This window comes from Aulostomus chinensis, chromosome 12 (genome assembly GCF_037954235.1).
Source record: "Aulostomus chinensis isolate RoL2024-O1b breed Wild chromosome 12, RoL_Achi_v1.0, whole genome shotgun sequence".
Taxonomy (NCBI): domain Eukaryota; kingdom Metazoa; phylum Chordata; class Actinopteri; order Syngnathiformes; family Aulostomidae; genus Aulostomus; species Aulostomus chinensis.
The window spans coordinates 13,472,932-13,494,194 of NC_141331.1; the positions used below are offsets into that span (position 1 = coordinate 13,472,932).

General features: G+C 42.8%; 1 protein-coding gene across 2 annotated transcripts in view; it reads right to left on the reverse strand.

The window, feature by feature from the left end:
* The window catches only part of dachd (dachshund d), a 105,831-nt gene that overhangs the window by 81,509 nt on the left and 3,059 nt on the right, over positions 1 to 21,263 (reverse strand). For both annotated transcript variants that reach the window (XM_086220261.1, XM_086220260.1), the window contains exon 2: positions 19,073 to 19,635. In XM_086220261.1, coding sequence (XP_086076387.1) covers positions 19,073 to 19,635 — 563 coding nt within the window. The remainder of the gene's footprint in view (positions 1 to 19,072; positions 19,636 to 21,263) is intronic.

Here is a 21,263-nt window from a genome sequence, read left to right on the forward strand (position 1 = left end):
TCAATAAAAACCGTTCTCCGGCACTTAATGGTGTGACGGAAATTAGCAAGAAAACTTTCGAAAAAAAAGAAAAAGAAAAAAACATCTAGATAAAAATTTATAGGGGAGAGTGAGTGCTTTTTAAACATGCTCTTTTGATCACACCCGCATGTCTTGGAGAGGATGTCTAAAAGCCCCCCTAACAGGTGAGAAAATAACAGCTTGACTAAGATCTTTAGTCAAGCTCTGGTGCATCATTGTGTACGCTTCCTTGGTCCTGGTGAAATAGAAGCGCTCCTCTTCCTAATCCTGTTTGGCCACTTTGGAAAGCGAGATAGAGATCTGCGCCCCGGAATCTGAGAGTGGGGTTCAAGGGACTGAGCTTTCACTGCTTTAAGCCAGAGGGAGAAAGAGAGCAAAAGAGAGGAGAAGAGGAGGGGGGGGGGGGGGGGGGGGGCGCAAAAAAACTATCATCTTCAAAGGTTGAAGAGTCTGTCAATGTAAAATCAGAAATGTATCTGGCATCTTTCTGCTTCTTAAACTACAATACATCTCGGCTGATTAAAGCACATCAAAGACTGTTCATTCATTCCTCAGAGCGACGAGGGGAGATTTTAATTGCAAAATGTTAAACCTCACAATTATAGGCTTTGTGCTGCTCAGAACTAACCCAAATACAACCATTAAGGACAGCATACAAATTAGCCTCAACACAAATGAGACTCAGGGACAAGGATGGTGCTAAGCAGCAAATGATAATCTTCCATCAGAACATCTCAAGGTACCGTCCAGGCTATTAGAGAGTGAGGATACAGCTTTTCATGATCTCTCCTTTCTCCGTGACACTTTTCTCTCACGCGCTGAGTAAGCCTGCTAATGAGGGGAGCAACCAAATTGGGCGTCATAAACCTTCCGTGCTTTTCCCACATGTTAGCAGGAGAATCCTATATAGTAGGATGATCTCATTCACATCAAAACATGACCCGCAAGAGAGACGCCAGGACATTTGCAGCCTTGATTCTGCCGACCAAACTGGTTATTTTGACTGAGTTTGGAAAAATGTAATTTTACAACTGAATTTTTGCTATTCAATCCGTCTTTCACCTCTTCAACTCAGTTTAACATGACTTTTGTTACTCCCCTTATCTTCTAGCCGATTGCCTTTCTCTTATCATTGCAGTGGTTGACGACACAGGTGGAACGTGCTAGCAGGGAGGAAAAAAGCCCTGAATGCTAGTGTCAGTCACCTGCGTGCCTCTCAAGGTGTTGGGGCGTGAGCGCTCCTGCTTTACCAGCTGGCCTCTGTTACACTGGTGCATGGATCGCTCGTGTTGCTACATTTCATAAGATATTGCAGAGAACTTTTACGAGAATACGTTCCTCATCAAAAAAATCTGCATTACACTTAAAGTAAGACAGAATTTCTCAACGAGTAGCATCTATCAGTCAGACAGTGGATTCATTTTATACAATCTTTTTTCAAAAAATTTAACAACATCAGCAGAATTCACTTATCAGTAATTGAAATAGGATAAAATTTTCTTGAAAAACAACATTTATCTTATTATTTATTGAGCAATTCTGCCCTAAGTGTGATATGATATCTTCAAAAGAAGAGGACAAATTTACTTGGCAAGACTTTGGTTTTTGCAGAATATAATATGGCCATATCGACGCATGCAAGTAGGTATACTGGTGTGCGCACACGCTTGCGCGCGCACACACACACACACACACACACACAGATACACACCATTGAGGTGTCAGAAAGGGCTGTGCCTGCCATGATAAGAAGCTGACAATGATACTGTACAGCTATTAGGCTGGAAATAGCCTGCCAATACAAACAGTTGCCGGGCCAACCCATTGTCAGGCTCGGGATTTACAGTGAAGCCCGAAGAATTTAGTCAACTGCACTTTTGTAGGTAGTTTCCTGAACCTATTCAGCGCATTGTTCCCTTCAAATAACTGGAGCATTAATTAAGGAAAATAAACACATTGGAGAGGTATGACAGTAAAAGCTCACAGTTACACACACATGCCTCCTTGTAACAAGCGCAGAGCCCCTTTTACAACCCCTCTGAGTAACAACCGTGTCTAATTAAAATTCACATTTCAACCAAAAAATGGAAAACAAGCCGTCTTTGAACAATCCCGTCCTCCCGTCTTCACCCTGGTCATGAATTTCAGATAAACACAGCGATACACAGAGAGGAGTGCCACATTAATTAAAAGCCTTGATAGACACGGCTTCCATCTAACAGACCTATCAGGAATTAAATTTGTATCAGCGGCGGAGAGAGCAGTTGAGGGGTCCCTCAGGGGGATTAATGAAACAGACTTTCATACAGGAGTCATCAGAGCCCTGGGCGGAGGGGAGGAGGCAGGGAAGAAAGGGCCAGCAGCAGGATGTCATGTGTGGGACCGCCGCGTCACTGACCTCTCATTTCATACTTTAATAAAGTCGCACCCAGGTGTCCTTGATGCCTTCCAGTCGCCTGAGGCTGGAGGAAAATCTAAACAGGAGGTAGCCACAACATCCTCCTGAATGCTTCTCTTTCTGTGTCCCTCTTATGCTCTTGTGTTCTACATCCGTGGGCATGCACACACTCATATGAACTGACACTTGATATGCTGCTGTGACTGTGCAGGTTTTATCAAGATGAAAGTGAGCTTTTGTTGAGAAACGTGTGCCGATTTCCTCATCGAGTTATTGAACTTGTGCAATAAGAAGTTACATCAATTGGGCCAACAAATGTTTCACTGTTTGTGTCTTCATGATTTAGTATCATGTGCAGTTGGTCACAGGAAATTGGAACAGCACTGACTTGCTTTTGAATTGTGGTGGAGACTGTTGAAAACAGAAGCAGATTATCTCGACGAGGAGGCAGCAGATTTAGAGATGTACAGTGCGCAATATGTTATCACAACACAGTCGGGCCCAGACAGCTGCTATCTGTCATAAACTCTGGCTATTGTTGGCCACACTTCACAGCAACATGTGACCTAATCTAGATGAGCAGCCACTGAGCAAATACAGAGTGGAATGGTGTCATTTTTAATAAAGCTGTTTTATGGACTCCAGTCAACAGAGCCAGAGGAACAGGCTGAAACTTCCTTGTGCAAATGATATGGCAGTGGGAGTTTCATAACTTCCTCTGCTCAGACAAGCCTGTGGCAAGTCTCTGAACAGAGTAGCAGTAGAGAGAGAGAGAGAGAGAGAGAGAGAGAGAGCGAGAGAGAGAGAGAGAAAACCTAACCTCGGCCTTATCAAGATTTTACAGAGACATTTCTTTAATTAGTTTTAATATTTCTTGTTTAGATAATGTCAGCCAATTGACAATTGGGTCCCAAACGGAACAGAGGGGGAACTCTGCACTTCTCTGATACAGAGAAAATGGCTGATAAAAAAAGATTGCTTACTTCATTTGGTTTAAATGCATATGCATATTTTGGACAGGAATCAAATACCTTCACATGCACTAACTTTCATTACTGATCTTATCGCCTGAGTGCGAATGGTATCACGTCACCGTGTTTGTTAGAATCACAAGCAAATCGCCGAAGAGAAAGAAGCTATCACTGGGATGTTAATTGTGCAAACACACTTACAAGAGCTTTCCGAGTGTTATATGTGCTGCCTGGGAGGCGATGTGGACAGTTTTCACTGGTGACAGAGTGGTAGTGGTGATGGAAAAATAATTAGCGTTGCTGAGGAAAAGTTTCCTCTCTCTCTCTCTCTCTCAGAGACTGCAGACAAATAACGCTGGGCCTCAACCCCTCCAAAAACAATGTTGATGAAAGCACGTAAACATCTGGAGCAATGAGACTGCCTTTGGAGCAAACATATCTATTTATATTTTCCCAAGATTTCCACTAAAGATAGCGTGCTCATGAGGGAGCACTTATAAAAGGTTTCTAGAGTGATACTGTACCTGCATGTGCCCCCCCCCCACCCCAACCCCCCACCTTCTTTTTAATCTTTGTTTTCCCACAATCCTCACTCCCACATTAACACATTCTCAGGCTTTTGTACTCATGTCGCCTCTCCCTAACCACCTATCTCTGTCTCGTCTCTCCTGCACACACCTTTTCTCTTCACCGGGCAGCAGGTGTTGAGTGGTTGTGTTTACTCCACCACCCCACTCCCTCCCTCGCTCCATCCTACCTTTCCCTCCCTCTCTCTCTTTCTACGTCTCTCTCGCTCTCTGGCAGCTGGTAGGAGGAGGGAGGAGGCTAGAACAGCTGCACATGAGGGTGGGTGGAAAAAAAAAAGCGCACAAGGCAAACACCTCCAATCCCCTCAGGGTTGTCAACTCCAATCCCCCCAACCGCTGGCGTTTTTTAACCAGGCAAACAGAGGGAAAACTGTTGCAGTTGGAAGACATCAGGGTTCCCATTCCATCAGCCCAACAGGGTGATCTAAGAGTTTTAACGCTCCCAGAGGGTCTCTGGTTTGGAGCAGTCTCACAGTCTGATGAGAAGTATCCACTTAAATCCACTTACTAGCGTCTAATAATTCTGAGTTTAGAAAACAAGTCACTTCCAAATGGAAATCACGCTGGCGGTACTTACATTTGTTAGAGAAAAACATCATCAGAGCGCTTTTTTTAAAAACTTTTTTTCACAGCCCTCTCAAAGTCTGAGCAGTGTGTGTGTGTGTGTTTTTGTGGGAGAGAGAGAGAGAGAGAGTGCACGTGTGTGTGTGTGTCGCTTCCACAAACAGCATCAAAATACGTGAGATCAGCTCTCGGGCTTTGTTTGGCCCTGGCAAGGTTAGGCCAGCCTCATTCCAAATTTCCTGAGGGGGAACAGAGAGAAAAACGATTCCATGCAGATAAATCACTCGCACAGATCAAAAGACAAATCAGTGGCAAAGACAAAAGATGCTGACTCGCAGAGAACAATGGAGACAGGGAGGCGAAGGTATCAGAGGAGCCGGCCCCGCTCAATCAAACCTGCTAACCAGGGTTTGCATACTGGGTCAAATAAACTTTGCTTTGGGAGGAAAGCTACAAGTATTTAGTTTACGCTTTTAGAAAGTTGTGTATAGAGCTTGGTTTTAAAAATAGGAAGTAGAAGAGTGTGAAGGTTAAGCTATTTGATATCGAGCATTTGTGGTGATCTCTCACGCGCGCACACGCACACACACACACACACACATGCGCGCGCACGCACACACACATGCGCACACACACAGGTGTGCCTCTAAGACACAAAGTCCTGTCCTGTGCAGCCCTTCACACATCACAGCCCACCGTCTTCTATTAACTTCTTCTATATAAGCAATAAATAAATATACGGAACAACTCTTTATCGTGGCTTTTAAGAAAAAAACTCAGGTGTCACAGAGAAAAGAGCCCCCGGGGAACTTAACGCGCGCCCCTCACCGATATTACCCTTTGATCAAAACGGCTTCACAGATATTTGAGGAAGCGACACATCACTTTCACAGCTCTGTTCTCGGTTTAAAAAAAAAAAAAAAAAAAAACATTCTCGCAGAGGGAAGGGTCATATGAAAAACACCTTAGCTTTAAAGCATATTTTATCATGCTGAGGACCAAAATTTGATTCAAAAACACAGTTCCCCATGCTCCACTGATAGTCATTATTTGATCCCCCCCCCACACACACACGCACACCCTCCTCAGAGATCCATGTATGATAACACATCCATTTAGATGAAGGTGATATGAAAGAGAAAATAGGTTCCAAAGGGGGAGGAGCTGGTGCATTTGAGATGAATAAAATGATATTAAAATTAACATGTTGAGCTTGCAATTGACCTGTGATGTGTGCTTAACAAGGAAATGCTTTAATGTGAAGCACTTGGAAAGGCTGGCAGTCAAATCTGCTGAACCCCGTCAAAAGATGTCCCACATCATTCAAATATCAGGGGAGGCTGAGGGGGGTCAAAGGATTAATAGATTTGGGTGGAGGGTCAGAGAGACCTTACGCAGGTGTCATGAGGATTAGTATTAAAATATAACCCGAGCCGGGTCGAGACCCTTGGTGAAACTGACCCACACTCCATTCGCTATCTCCAGTCCAAACAAGCGAGATTTGATACTGCTGTTCTCGACTGGAACGGAGGGAAAAAACAAGCTCGCAACCTCAACAAAGACAGGAAATTCAACATAGATTCCTACTTCTCTCTTTTCTCCTGCCTCTCTATACCTAACAATGCTGGTAATGGAGAGAGAGAACAGTGCCCGGAGCTGGCAGAGACACCTGCAACATATTTTCTCCCCCACACCTCCCCCCTACCACCACCACCCGCCATCCACCCTCCTCGCTCTTCCTCCCCCCTCGACATTAAAGTCCTTCACAGAAATCAGAATTTAATAAATCACCCCAGAGCCTGACAGAGTTTATCTCCGGGGGTCGCCTCCACTGTGCAGAGACTCACAGACAGACAAAGCCTGGCCCCGATAAGATGTGAAATTAAATACAGTTAGCAGTTTGAGACAAAGGAGGGAGAGTGTCACACCGAGCTTTGTACGGCGTAAACGGCTGGCTGCTAGTCGGGGCACACACACACGCACGCACGCATGCACACACACACACATACACACACACACACACACACACACAGAAGAGACAGCAGGGTGATTCATTTCAGGTTTCCTCTCACATTTAGCCTCATTTGCATCATCCACTGTCAACATATCGCCGTTCCCAGATATGTTCAAGAGCTTTCATTAGACGTCCAGAGGATGACATCCTTTTTACCCAGATGCACCGTTATTAATCACTAGCTCTGCTCCTATGTGGACTCATCTCCATCACGGATCAAACGCTATCTGCCCGTGTTTCCTTTCATTCGGCAGACATCCCTGACACCAGACATCACTGCAGCTAAAGGAGACTTATGAGAGTGTTTTGGGGCTCAGACGACCTTATGAATGCAGTACATAAGCGTTTAATACTGAGAGGATATAAATGTGAGGATTTGTTCAACACTGGTAGGATCTGTCAGAGCAGACTAGAGCGTGTACTCAGTGCGCAGCATACCAACGGGGAGGGAAAACAATTAGCTGCACTTTAAAAAATGAGACATGCAAGATGAAATTGCTGCCTGGTGTTATAAAGAAGCGTGATTGCAATGTTTTCATAGGAGTATACGGTAATATTCTTTTCAATTAGCTCCGGTCTCCAATTCACATCAGGATATGGCCGAGCTCAGCTGTTCGACGCTGATTTCCCCCCCAACTTGGTAGTTAAGAGAAAGCACAGTCAGGTTTCCAGGAAGAAGTAGTGTGGGTTGCTTAATAGGCTTCGGCTGGTTGTTGGATCTGACCTTTTCCATGTAACAATACTGAGGCCAACAGACTCAGGCCTGCCCTGGGAACACAATGACCCCTGGGTGAAGCCTAATCTTCTCCAACTCCATTCTCCCTGCTGACCAGACGGACATCATCCACAGCCTCTCTGTTACTCCAATTGATGTCTTCCTGCTGGGACAACAGTGCCAAGGAACTGTCAACAGGCCGGGCTCAGCAGGGCTCCGACTGGGCCTTTCACACTGAGCCCCTAAGGGTCCAGGCACCCATGCTCAGGGTGCAAGTGCTGCTCACCAGAATGTGGAGCATGACGGGAATGCTGGGTACCATTATGTATTCCGATAACATTCTAAGAGCATGATGAGCAGCCTCTCAATAGCCAGCATTGGGCTACTGCAGGTCATTCCTATAATCCTGGACTTTCCATGGGAAGAGCGCCCACACACACACACACACACACACATCACAATGTCACAAAAACAATATTAGTGTGAAGTAATATGCACATTTGAATTCGAAGTATTCAGGGTTCAGCAACTCAGAAACTTAAGATAAATCAAGTGCACTTGAAGTCTAATGTCTACATATCCATTTCACTGTTTCCCATTAATTATCAAAAATGTGTCGGCCCAGACTCATTTGTCCCCCCACAGCTTCATAATGAACCGAAACTGTTTTTACAATTCTCGTAATAACATAAAAGTTTGCAAGAGTAGAGTTTTGCACCGTCACTTCACTCCAAGTCGATCAGTCCTCTCCCTGCATGCTCACACAAACTCAAGCACACACATACGCATGTGCTCACACACGTATGACAACAGGTGTGTCCCTGCTGCAACCAAGACACCGAGGCATTTTCCGGACATATAACGTAATTAGGCAAAGTCCACTATACAAGTTTATTATTATCGATGTAACACTAACAGATAAGCAAATGTAACAGTGCTCAGGCGCGTCGGCCATCTCAGGTAGCTACATGCACAACTTGAATGTCACCTGTTAGAAATTACATTTACATCTACAGTAAATTATACTAACACAGTATATACATTAACATAAAAATATAGGAGGGATTTTTCAAAATCAAACTCCGCACTAATTCCAACTTACCTGTGGCAAATGCACAAATAAACTGGGCAATGATGTTGCAATGCCGACTGTGAGCTGCAGTTGCTACTGTTAGTGTATCTTTTAATACATGTAATTTGAGTAGTTTAAATGTCTGGGTAAGACAAGATCCATCCATCCATCCATTGTCTTCCGCTTATTCCTACATTAAGGGTCGCGGGGAGGGCTGGAGCCTATCCCAGCGTCAACGGGCAAGAGGTGGGGTTCACCCTGGACAGGTCACCAGTCCATCACAGGACCAACACATAGAGACAGACAACCATTCACACTCACAGTCACACCTATGGTCAACTTAGAGTGTCCAATTAGCCTAGTACCCAATTGCATGTCTTTGGACGGTGGGAGGAAGCTGGAGTACCAGAGAGAACCCACGCAGGCACGGGGAGAACATGGAGACTCACACAGAAAGATTCCGTGCCCGAGCCGGGACTCGAACCCGGAACCTTCTTTCTGTGAGGCCACAGTGCTGACCACTGCACCACCGTGCAGCGTAAGACAAGATAAGATCAAAAAAGATAAGGTCAACTTTTAACAATGTTTTTTAGGCTGGACCTTCAAAGGTGCCTTCGATGAAGTGTTGTCTGCTTTTTGACCGTGGTCTAAATTTCCTTGTTGCAATGTGCTGTTTCTAATTCCTGCTGAAAATCCTGTTCAGTACAAAGCTACTAAGGCTTTTACCTTGTCATCTGTCAAAATGGGAATTGAAAAGATTTTATCAATGCTGTTTTTGAAGCTGGTTTTCGGTCTGATTCTTTGTCAATTCACTTAATGTTTCCAGATCAATTTGCAGAGTTATCGTTGAGTGTTTTTGACCATGGTTAAATAAATTACATTCCCCCTCATCTGAGGATAGCACCATTGTTTAACTATGAGAAGTGTCAGAAAAACATTGCAGCATTAAAAAAGGAATGGCTCTGAAGGATGCAATGTCGATTCTCTTATCATAGGTAATTCAAGGCTGATTCCATAACAATTCTGGTTCCATATTGTCATCCCTAATCACTGGTTCCATCAGTTGTGAGGTTTTTTTAATTATTCTTGGAACTTGTTAAAGTACTTCCTTCTGAATGGAGCTGGAGAGGTGTACAATAATGTCCCCGGAATCAAATTTAGACTTGGTTCCTGTGGTCAGTTCCTCTAAATGTTCCTGGGGAAAGTTCCTGTGGTTAACAAGTAGCATTAGTGTTACTTTTTTGAATCGTGACTTATTTCTACCCTGATGTGATTTGTGACCCAAAAAAGATTTTATGGTACTATTCTAATATTGTGTTTTATATTGTCACAGTGGAAAAAAAGAAAAAGAAATATGATACAGTTTTTCGTCTATAGAGCAAAGGTGTGTCTCCTTTGAGCCCCCTGTTGTTGTCTGCTATTGCCACAAATAGTCTGATTGCGTGATATTAAAAAATATAACGTGCAACAACAAGAAGACAGCTGCTACTGAAGAACTATGTCAATGATATACAATATGAAGATCAACACACACAGTAAACGCATGCAGCAGAGATGAATAGGAATCCCTCGCAAAAGCCTGTCGCTGTACCAAAGAAAGAAATAAAGAAACGCCCTAGAACCCTAAAATATCTGTTACTGCATTACATAAAGTTGTTTGATCTATTTAGCGGCTGACTAGGCAGTTCATTCTTCTCCAGATGTTTTATTTCCAGGTTCCAATCACAGCCTGTGAAAGGTTGTTCTTTCTTCCCCGAGAAAGTAAACTACACAAAGAGGTGTTTGATCTCTGAAATCCGATCTGTATTTCTAGCATTGTCTCCAGTTCCTACTGTGGCATCTTAAAGGTCAGGAGTGAAAGGCCATTTGATAACTACAGAAAGACCTTTTGGCTTTATTACACTGCCTTTCATCTCCTTTCCTGCCGAGGTTAAAACAAAGCATCGCATCCTTTGAAAAGGAAAGGATAAAATGGATCGTTTCGAAACCTCCAGTCCATTTTTTTTCCTCGAAGTAAAACTGTTGCTGGGAATGTTTCCATCAGAGAGCATATGTCCTCTCAACCTTCCAACAGATATCTCAATGAGACCCTGAGATATTATTACCACTCAAACACGGTATTACACAAAACATCTAAAGCATGCGCGCACTCACGCAGGTGCACAAACACACACTTAACACACACCACTTCCCACTGAATATTCCTTTCTTTTTAATGGTAACCTTGGGAGACGAGCTGCACCGGCGCGACACTTAAGAGCCACTAGTCTGAGAAAAATGTTTTTGATATGCTTGTGTCATTTAATCATCCACATTCTGCCGAGGCTGTGCAGGACAATTTTGCAGGATATTAACTCCCAACTAAACCCTGGCTTGTATCATTTGTGGGGCCAGTCAAGCAGTAGTCCCAGGAGGAGCGGAGACTTCCTCCTCACAGTCGTAGTAATCTAAGCTCGACTGGGCGTGCACGCAGACACGCAGACACACACACACATACGCACACACATACATATATACAGGCAAACACACTGCTAATAGACAGGTAGGATGAACCATAAAAGGAATGAAGGAATCAGGGAATGTATGATTCAAATTATGGGCAGTCACAGCAGTAAAAGGATATCTGTAATTTGGGTGATGAAACAATAATACAGACAATAATGCAATACATTGCTAGAAAACAGCTCCTGCAGACATATATGCTCACAGACAGCGAAATTACACCCTTTTCTTTTTTTTATTCCAGCACCAAAGTTTGAGATTGAAGAGTCTTCGTAAAAACGTCACTTTAAACGTGATCCATTTGGACAGCTCACATTGCTTAATGGGGTAGGAAATTCATTTTTTTTTCTGCTATGGAACAGACTTGGTGGATGATGTGATTCTATGCAAAATATATGAAGTCATTACTAGAAAAATGCTTGACTATAGAGTTGGAGGGGGGGTGAGTAAGTAAGTGCAGCAGGATATCCCTGATACTCTTTAGTAGGGAGAGTCCACACAATGCAGAAGACAGCAAAGGCAACTGATGAAAACCATTTTTGTTCCATCACAAAGAACTAGGTCACCCTCTCATAATTGTCAATCATGCAATAAATCTCTCTGTGGCACAAATGAATACAGCATTGGAAATGAGACAAAGCTTATTGGCATGCTATGTCAGCTTGACTCAATTCATCCTCCTTTTCACACAAGACCATTCATATGTGAAGTTGCGCGAGGGTGTCTCCCTCTTTCACACTCTCTCTCTCACACACACACATACACACACATACATACATACATACACACAAACACACGCACACTCTTTATCACTGAGCATCTCACACACATTTGCACATGAGCAAACGCACTCAAATGTGAGAGTTAATATATGTGGACAGACCATTCCAGCCAAAGGCCACTTTATTATCATAACCATGTTTATTTCCAGAGAGAACATGTCTCACTGTGTTTTCTGCAACACAGACTGAACTTAATGTCACACTTAAACTGACTCCTATCACTTATTTATTGTGGGATTTTTTTTTCCCTTTAGCATATGTTGAACAGCATAACTTTCTGTTAACCTCCTATGGCATACCAGGTACACAGTTTCTTGCCGTCTGATTGGGCCAGGAGCATTGGTTTGACACAGCATTACACCTCCATCCGCAGAGGTTTGTGTCATGTCTCCGAGGAACCCAACTGCCACTCTTTAAGAGGAGGGTAATAATAGCCGGGCGCCACAGCAAGTGGTGGCACAGGCGATTTTGAAGAAACATAAGGGAGACGGTGACATTTGAGTCAGCGAGGAGAGAAGCCCAACCAATAAAGACTCCCACAGATATTCTTCCTGGCCTCGCAGAGCCAGAGAGGCAGGAAGAGGGCGGTGGAGAAAGGAAGAGATGTCAGTGTTTGATGAAAATGTGTTGACCCGGCGATATTGATACCCTGCTCATAACCTCTACAGGTGCGCGCTGCTGTCAGGAGGTAAATCTGGGCGGGGCTATCTCTAAGGAAGACAGCAAGAGGAGAGACTTTTGTTGTTGTTTGTAAGTGCAGCAGAGCGGATTATTTATTTTTCTTTAAAAAAAAAAAAAAAAAAGAGCTGCCATAGAGCTGGGCGATATCTCTACAACACATCAGTCAGTGTTCAATCTGGAGCAAGGCTGATCAATTACTCCTGTATAAATCAATCTCAATATTAACTGTAGTCAAGATTACAGTTTCAGCCACAGCATAAGTTGAGCAACTAACCAAAAATGTATCATGGCTAAATCCTCCATTTCTGTTTTTGCTTTTCCTTCAATAGTTATTTACAACATAGGCTCTCATTGAGAACTTATCAGGGAACTTGTGTCGAAAAAGTTGAACCCATTCCCCAAACTATTATGAACACCAACACAAACATGATTCACAAACTGAACCAGGACAAACACATGGGAAAAAAACTAAACTTTCCAACCGCACAAGTACAAGTAGTCTAAATAGTGTGAACAAAGCTATAGCAGCGTGGTATTGACTACATGAAAAGCTTTATAGTAGGGTTATATCTTAAACTTTTTTTTAAACAAAAAAAAGAATCAAATTTGTCTAAAAACAATAATTAAAATTGTTAATTTGGGGGATGTTTTAAATTGTCACCCACTTCTCCATCTCCTCATTGGATTGAAATATTCTGACCTTAAGATAAATCACTCTATTTTAAACTGAGCCGATTCAACAAGGATATGAGTCTTCTTTTTTTTTCCCATTGTTTGAAAGACAGAACTGGAACAATCTCCTGCTTGGTGTCCATCGACTAGAACCATGTGACCCATTAAGAGAATAAGCGGTTCTTATCTCACAGAAATCTATGACGAGCGAAGGAAACATGTTGCTAAGAGAAATGTGACACCATTGTTACAGATTTCACTTCAATCTAAACATTTTTAGCAGTGTAAATATACAAGATTTTCTTAGAACAGCGCAGAGTCTCATTTGACACACACTGTGAGTTACGATTCAGTGTATAAAGTCTGTCTGGTGTCTTTTTAAGTGAATTTAAACTTCACATAAATAGCTTTGAGCCCATTTTTCTTGGTTTATCATCAAAAAAGGTATTGACTGAGCAGACGCTTTGAACCACCACAGAATGTGCTGCTAGTCTCAAGTGTCATTAGCTTCGGGGCTTTTCCAGCTAGCGCCAGGTAAAGATTAGATAACAATCAGCCCTTTAATAGATACTGTTGGAGGCACTGGAGCTGTTCCTGTGCTGTGCCGGTCTTCATCTTTAGCTAACAACAGAAGAAGAGACGTAGGAAAAGCATGTCATTTCCTCCTTCCTTTCTTTTTTTTCCCTATGAACAAGAGGAGATGCTGTTGTTAAATGACATGACTCATAGTCACTATGGGGTGTGTGTGTGTATGTGTGTGTGTGTGTGTGTGTATTTCTGTTGAAATTTGAAAAACTGTGAATTTATATTTGCTTATATTGGAAGAAAGCAAAAGTATCTCAAATGTTGAGGAAACTTGCCGCACTATATCTCACGCAATAATGATTATTTTACTAAAGCTAATATTAAAAAGTTGTGATACTTCAATCAAATTCCACAAAGCACAAAGGGCTTTTTGTTGCGTGACATTCCTTTCTAAATATCCCTGCCATTATTAAGGAGGAGCTGTTTGTATCAAGTAGAGAGCTCCAGAAACTCTTGACTCTTGAGGAATAACATCTGCATGTTTACGCAGGAGAAGATTCATCCCTGATAGCCTCTGCCGAAATGAAGAGAAGGGGGGAGAGAGAAAAAAAAAACAAAGTGGAGGAAATTTGTGGAATCCCATCTGAGATTGCTTCCCTGATGGATTCCTTTTCCTGTCAGCTCAGACGAGAAATGAAGCCGGGGAAAATTAACTCCTGATACAGCCACGCTGAATTAGACAGAGAGAGAGAGAGAGAGAGAGAGAGAGAGAGCAAGAGAGAGAGAGAGAGAGAGAGAGACGGAGTGAGAGAGAAGAAAAAAAAACCTACACACTTTTTAAGGATTCGAGCCTTGTCATTTTCAATTTTCTGCTCTTTGGACATGCTTGTATTCAGACTCCCCAACATCTATTCGCCATATCAATCCTAATTAGACAATCTGGGCCCACGAAGGATGGGAGCTGAGTTATTTGCATAATTTAATCATAAATACTCAGTGATACATATTTCCAAATGCATTTGTACAATTATCTTTTCATCCTTGGGGCAAAAGTATTAATATGATTAGGCAATAATTCTTTAAAAAAGGGAAAATAGGAAACCAGCAAGTGTGCACTCTTTTTTAAACTCCAGCTTTGGGCTATATGAAAAATTAATTAATTTCAGAGGAAAATCAATTTCTCTATGTGACCATATTAGACAGTGCCGGGCAAGAGCTTGCATTCCTTTCGCTGTCAGTAGTGTTTAACGTCTGAAATGTCTGTGACTTCCACCATGCTTCCTAAATGTGCTGTAATGTGAAGGAGCGCCTGAGTTAAGACAAGCTAGGGAGCACTGACCGGCTGAGGGGAGGGAGCAGAAATCCAGTGTGACCCAGAATCTATTGCCGGCTTGTCAGGCAATCAGTCGCAGTGTAAAATCATCAGGTTAAAAAAAAAAAAAAAAAAAAAAAAAAAAAAAGCTAAAGTGCGCTTTTAACAAATCAAGACAGACAGAATTTAAAACCTTGTTGTTAGTTAACAGAGAAATATGTCAGTTTAATGTGCTACATGGAAATGATCTGATGTGAGATTTGAATTTTTTTTTCGGGGATAGAAATTAATTGGTGCAGATCGAGTAAAGGCATGCAAATAAGATAGAAGCTTGGACAACTAATGCGTCCAACAGGCAAATTAAAAATACAGGCCTCTTTGCCATGCAAATAGCCTCTAAATCCACAAATGGCATTAGACGGTGTCAAACAAAGCCTCTCTAACAAGTGCAATCTGTGGCATCGACAGTCTTCACGCTAAGCTACAAAAACATCATCTTGAAGAAAATGAATGTTACTTCAGTCAACTTAACTAGTCTCTTCTAAATAATTTTTTTTTAAATTAAAAAAAAGTTTGAATTTGTTCCAAGTGAATTAAGTCAATAAAGCAAATCGGATTTTCAAGGAGAATATTTGTTTGCAAAAAATAAATAAATAAAAAAACACCTTGCCGCCATCTGCCAACTGCACAGTTGACTTGAGCACATGTACTGTACCTAATCAAATTTAGCACAGCCCTGCCGAAGGATTAAAAATACAGAAAGAAAAAAAACTTCAAAATGCCCCCCCCCCCCCCCACCCGCCTCAATACAGACACAACACACACAATACAAGGACCAATTTGACTTTCAAGGTAGCACTTGAATAGATTTGGATTTTAAACAGCTTTGGTTACCATTATCTCCCTTTCGCTCTCTCTCTCTCTCTCCCTGCCTGTGTCTCTCTCCCTCTCTCTAATCAGGCATCTGTCACTCTGTTTTTGAAGTTATTATCGCCCGAGCTCCCTCTTGGATGTGGTTGCTGGGTGACGGGTATCTTAGCACCCACTCTGACTGGGAACGATTTGAATGGAATCCAGAAATCTCCCCTGAGTACCTGTAAACACATCCGTGCCTTGTAGAAAACAAATATATTATAAGAGAGCTCAGCGGAGGAGAGGAGGGAGAGAGACAAGCTGGCACCCTCGGTGGCAGCTCACACTGAGCGCTAAACAAAACAATTACCGTCATTTGCAAATATGTGTGTTTAGGCATAAACACTCTTGAAATAGGAACAAGAGAGGTGACAGCACTCGTACCACTGGCTGTCATCAATTAGGTGCGTTTGTTGGAGAAAAAAGTCGTTTCACTTTGACCTGTCATTTTTTTCAGAGCCAGATCTGTTTGACTGAAAGGAGCCGGGGAAAAAAAAAATCTATTTAAGAAAGGCATGTAAGTGAAAAGTCGCCCCATTCCCAGCAGTGGGACGTTGTCTGGGGCGTGTGGTTAACCTTCAGGGGTAGACAATGATTGTCAATTAACTGCTGCATTTCTGCGCCCTAGCATCGTATTGCCTTCCTTCACAAAGCAGACCAATGAGAGATATGCGATATCTCTGCAGCCCCCCACCACCATACCCCCCCCTCCGCCCCACCCCGTGTTATAATAACCTTTCAGAGAGTTCAAGTGTCACACAGCAATAAGAACCTTTTCCATCCCACCGCAGGGAAAATGAAAAGGAAAACAAGTAGCTGGAACAGAGGGCTCCTGGAGGGCCAGTCCTAATGTAAGGGAGATTACTGAACCTGGATCGGTCTGAGGAGAGAGAGAGAGAGAGAGAGAGAGAGAGAGAGAGAGAGAGCGAGAGAGCGAGAGAGAGAGAGAGAACACCACTAATCTTGCATGAGAGTGCTTAAGAAAATGAAGGGGTCGACAATGACTATATTCCTGGTATCTTTAAAGATAATTACTAAAATACAGCATCGCTTGTAAGGGAGAGTTGTTCAACAAGTCTAGAAAAGAAATTCTTCTTTTGAATAAAATACACACAAAGACATGCAACATATACACGTAATGTGCTAGAAAAAGTGTAATTTGTTTGTGTCCAAATCTAAACCAGAGCAGCGGGAATCAGCGGTGCTCCATGATGCTATTCACATTCACACTGTGTGCAAAATGACAGTAGTGTTGTTTTAACACAATAGAGCACAGGGAGGGGAAAATACAGCATGTGAAATAGTCCGAGCTATTGTACAGGATTCCCTTCATTGTTACCACTGTGTCACTGTATAAAAAGAGTAGTGACACAGTGGTAATAGGGCCGAGATGAAAAGCTAAACTCTCTCAGGCAACAAGCAGAAGCTGCTGCTGCTGCTGTTGTGTAACCTGAACCGGGTTAACTCGGATACTTTTAATCGCACAAAACGAAGCGTCAACTTTACATCCTTTTCACCTGCGGGGGCCAGACTGTATCATTTTGTCAGCAGCAATTCAATGACAGACGGTGTAAAGCACACACACATCCCGGCAAATAAAATCAACTCTTTCTAAGTAACACAAGCCTTTTATCCAGCAGATGCCTCACTCTTCCATGATGTAATTCTCCAAATGGGGCAGGCAGGCGGGCAGGCCCGGTCTGAGTGATTGATTTCAGCCCAGCACCGGGAGAACCTGACTGCTTTCAGAGACAATTACAGTCCTGTCCATGTGCCCATAATAGCCCAGCACTTTAGCGTCATTAAAGCGACGCGAGGCACTGCATTATCCTTTAACCCCATCACTGGCCATCCCCCCCATTGACAACCCGAAGAGTTCAACCACATACTCTGTCACCTGAAGCTCAGACTAGAGAGGAGGGTCACGCTATGGTATCTTTGACTCGATGGACAGGAAAGTGTGTGTCTGTGTGTGTGTATGTGTGTGAGTGTGTGTGTGTGGGGGGGTCCTACTCCCCTGATACTTTATGTAAATGATGCTAAAGCAGCACAAGTGCACAGGTGAGTTGTTGAGACGATTGCTGCTGGAGTGGAAGAACATCGCTGGAAATATTCCGTGTGTGTTTCAATATAAGCTCGGTAAATTAACTCAAATCACTACAAGGAAATTAAATTCAAATCCTTCTTTTAATCATCTTCTAAATGTTATCTGATTTGTCAGGCAATTTTTGACTGATGCACTTTACAGCAATTTTGTTAACTGCCATGACACACAAACACACACGCAAAAAAAACAACAACTACTTCTGTGTGTATGTGTGTGTTTTTTACGTGGGCTTCATGACATTTAAACATTTCCACACTATCATCTTGAGCTGTATGCTTTTAGCTGAGTGTCTCAAAGTGTTTATCTCCCCCTCTGGCGTGAGCCTTTCCATCATATTTGCATTTCCAGCTCATTTCTGCCTGTAGGAGATCAATATGGAATCAATCACAGTGACAGGTAAGATGGTAAATTTGACCACACTGAGCCATTCTGTGAGGCCCAGCCATACATCAAACGCTAAAGGGGCATGGCTTTTAATCAAATATTGATCTTTCCTGCTCTAATCACACCATATTAAGACACTTAAAACTCTAAATATTTTTATTTGGTAATAGGGGTTTCATTGCATTTGTGGCTGATGTCCAGTTTTCTAGAAATCAAAGTGAGGTACATCCTCTTCATGACAATTATCCCTGAGATGTACAGGGTGAATTATGGCCCACAACCTTAATAAATGAATAAAAATAAAGCAATTTATTCCAATTTTAGCTATATTATTATGTAGTCTTGTTACTTTGTGTTTTTTTTTAATAAATTACCCAAGTGGCAAGATTTTATTCTATTCTTTTTTTTTTTTAAATTAAAGATGAGCCCATAAGGTGCCTTCAGGGGAATTCAGGTAAAACATCTCTTATTTCTGCCTTTGCAGTGGCAGCCTTAAGTTTATTCACACAGCTAAGGTGCGGCCTATATTATCGATTTTTTTTTTTTTTTTTTTTTAGACAGGCTATCCATCATGGCACAAGTTTGCCCTACACGTGTTTAAAACTTTGGCTTAACTTTTTCTCTCCCCTGATGATGTGCGCTACCGGCCTCATCATTTTTCCAACATTCATCCTCTCCCTGAACACTTTGGATGGAGCTCACCGCGCGCACGCACACACACACGCTAGAACCGTTAATTGCAGCTAGAAGGTTAATCATATCTCGTTTTAAAGAGGAAAATGTCTCCCCCTTCCTTGCCGCTGCGCCTTTACGCACAGAAGCCCACACCGAGCTGGCTCTTCCTTTCACTCACCTCGCGTTGGTGCAGTCGTTATATAGCGTCTCGAAGTCTTTCCTGGAGATGAGTTTGCATCGGTTCACCCCGGGCTGGATGGCGCCGAGCCCTCGGAGGATGCGGACCTGCTCCACGTTGCACACCACCGGCGTGATCTCCAGCCGCTTCAGCTTGGTGTAGACCGTATGCAGCCCCCCCACCAGGTGCTTCAGGAACAGGTCGAACGCCTGAGGAAGGCAGATGAGCTCGCAGCCGTCCACGGTGAAAGAGGCCACTTTGGCACCGCGTAACTCGACCATCTTGCACTCGTTGTTCTGCGGTATGTTCTCGACAGGCGACGGGGTCGAATACACAGGTTTGCTAGGTGGTAGAGCCGCAGTCGGGGTCGGGATGCCCGGGCTGCTGGTGGCGAGGAGCTCCGATCTAAACAGGTTCTGTCCGGGTCCAGTTGGGGGGGCCAAGGATGGAGACGGCGATGAAGTTGTCGACGGCGGGGACGTGGTGGCGGAGGGAGTCGAGATCGGAGGCGGCGGGACCAGAGGAGTTGGTGGGATCAGAGCAGCCGGCACGGCCATGGTCACCTACAGGAGGGGAAGAGAGTCGCCGAAGTTCAAAGTCTAACACCCAGCCTGCCGAGACACCCCGAAATGAAAGAATCCACGGGAGTTTAGTTCCTCCGAGAAGTTGGGAAGTAAAAAGTGCTGCCGAAAAAAAGGCGTGATTGAGGGATTTTGGGGGGGGGGTCTGAGCGGCGGGACAATGATCAAAGACAGGAGGAGGAATGACAGGAGGAAAATGAGCTGAAAAGTGCAGCTCCGCTCTGTGGATGAGTTGTTGTTGTCACACGGTACAGAGAGGGAGGAGCTAGGGGACAGTGGAGCCTTTGAAGAGCAGATAACTGGGCTCTCTGGCTGCCTCTCACATCTCTCAAGTAGCGTCTAATCTTATTTTTTACACATAATCACATTCTAGTGCGCATTTAATGTTTATCTGCGGTTAAAAAGAAACATGCATTCACTATATCTATCACAACAGTACACCTGCTGTCCAATCCCTGGCACCACAACCAGACTCTGAACCCTCCAGCAGCCAAGAGGTGATAAAAGAAAAACTTGTTTACTTTTAAACTACCTGAATATATATATATATATATATATATATATATATAGATAGATAGATAGATAGATAGATAGATAGATAGATAGATAGATAGATAGATAGATAGACAGATAGATAGATAGATAGATATTCTATTGTCATATTTCACTGCACATCAATATGAATCAAACAGCTTGCAGCAATCCTCTACATAGTGGCATCATATAAATATAATATTTCTAAAACACTGATAGTTAATGCACACGAGGTGACAAGTAGAAGTCAAAAACACATGACTGGAGGGTATGTAAACTGTAAACTGTCCAGTACAACTTACAATTATGAAAGTAGGACCTTGGTCCATTTCAAGTTGATGACTATTACTTTATCTACAGTTATTTGATTATCATGTTAAAACATGTTTCAAATGACAACAGGGGAGAAAACTCACTCAGAACTGTTTTCGATGTGTGAGAATGCAGTTTTAACCTTAAAAAAGGCTTTATTGATATCTAAACGTCATAAAACCTTAAGATGCACATTCAGCAGATCATCACGTCACCCATAATCAGCAGCTTTTGGTCCTTTTTAACTTATCAGTGTCAGTCTGATGAGTTTTGCTCAAGTCTCTTATTTGCTCATCATCAATGCTGAGGAAGCAATCTGTTTGATATGAGACATACAGGCTTTTTATAATCCTTTTTCAAATTCATGATGATTGTATGTGTTTTTCAGTATGATCAAAATGTCATATATAAGCACATGACTTGTAAAATATCAGACATCAGCAAAAACTCAACACGGTCAACTTTAGGCACCCAATGCACAATCTCTGACACAAATGTATGATGCTGGTACCGACAAAAACTCAAAAAGTACAGAAAAGAAGTTTGAGCCAACATATGTCCATGTATAGTAAGTAAGTGATATTTAACTCCTTGGGTCAAAAATGAAGCTCAGGAACATTTCTTGACTTTCCCATCTTGTTGTCCTCAAGGTAGCACAACTCTAATATCTTAGTAGTCTGTTTAAAAGTTTGGAAACCAATTCTACTTTTATCACCCACCACCATCATCCTGGTGAAGCACAATTCATTAGATTCCCAAATGGA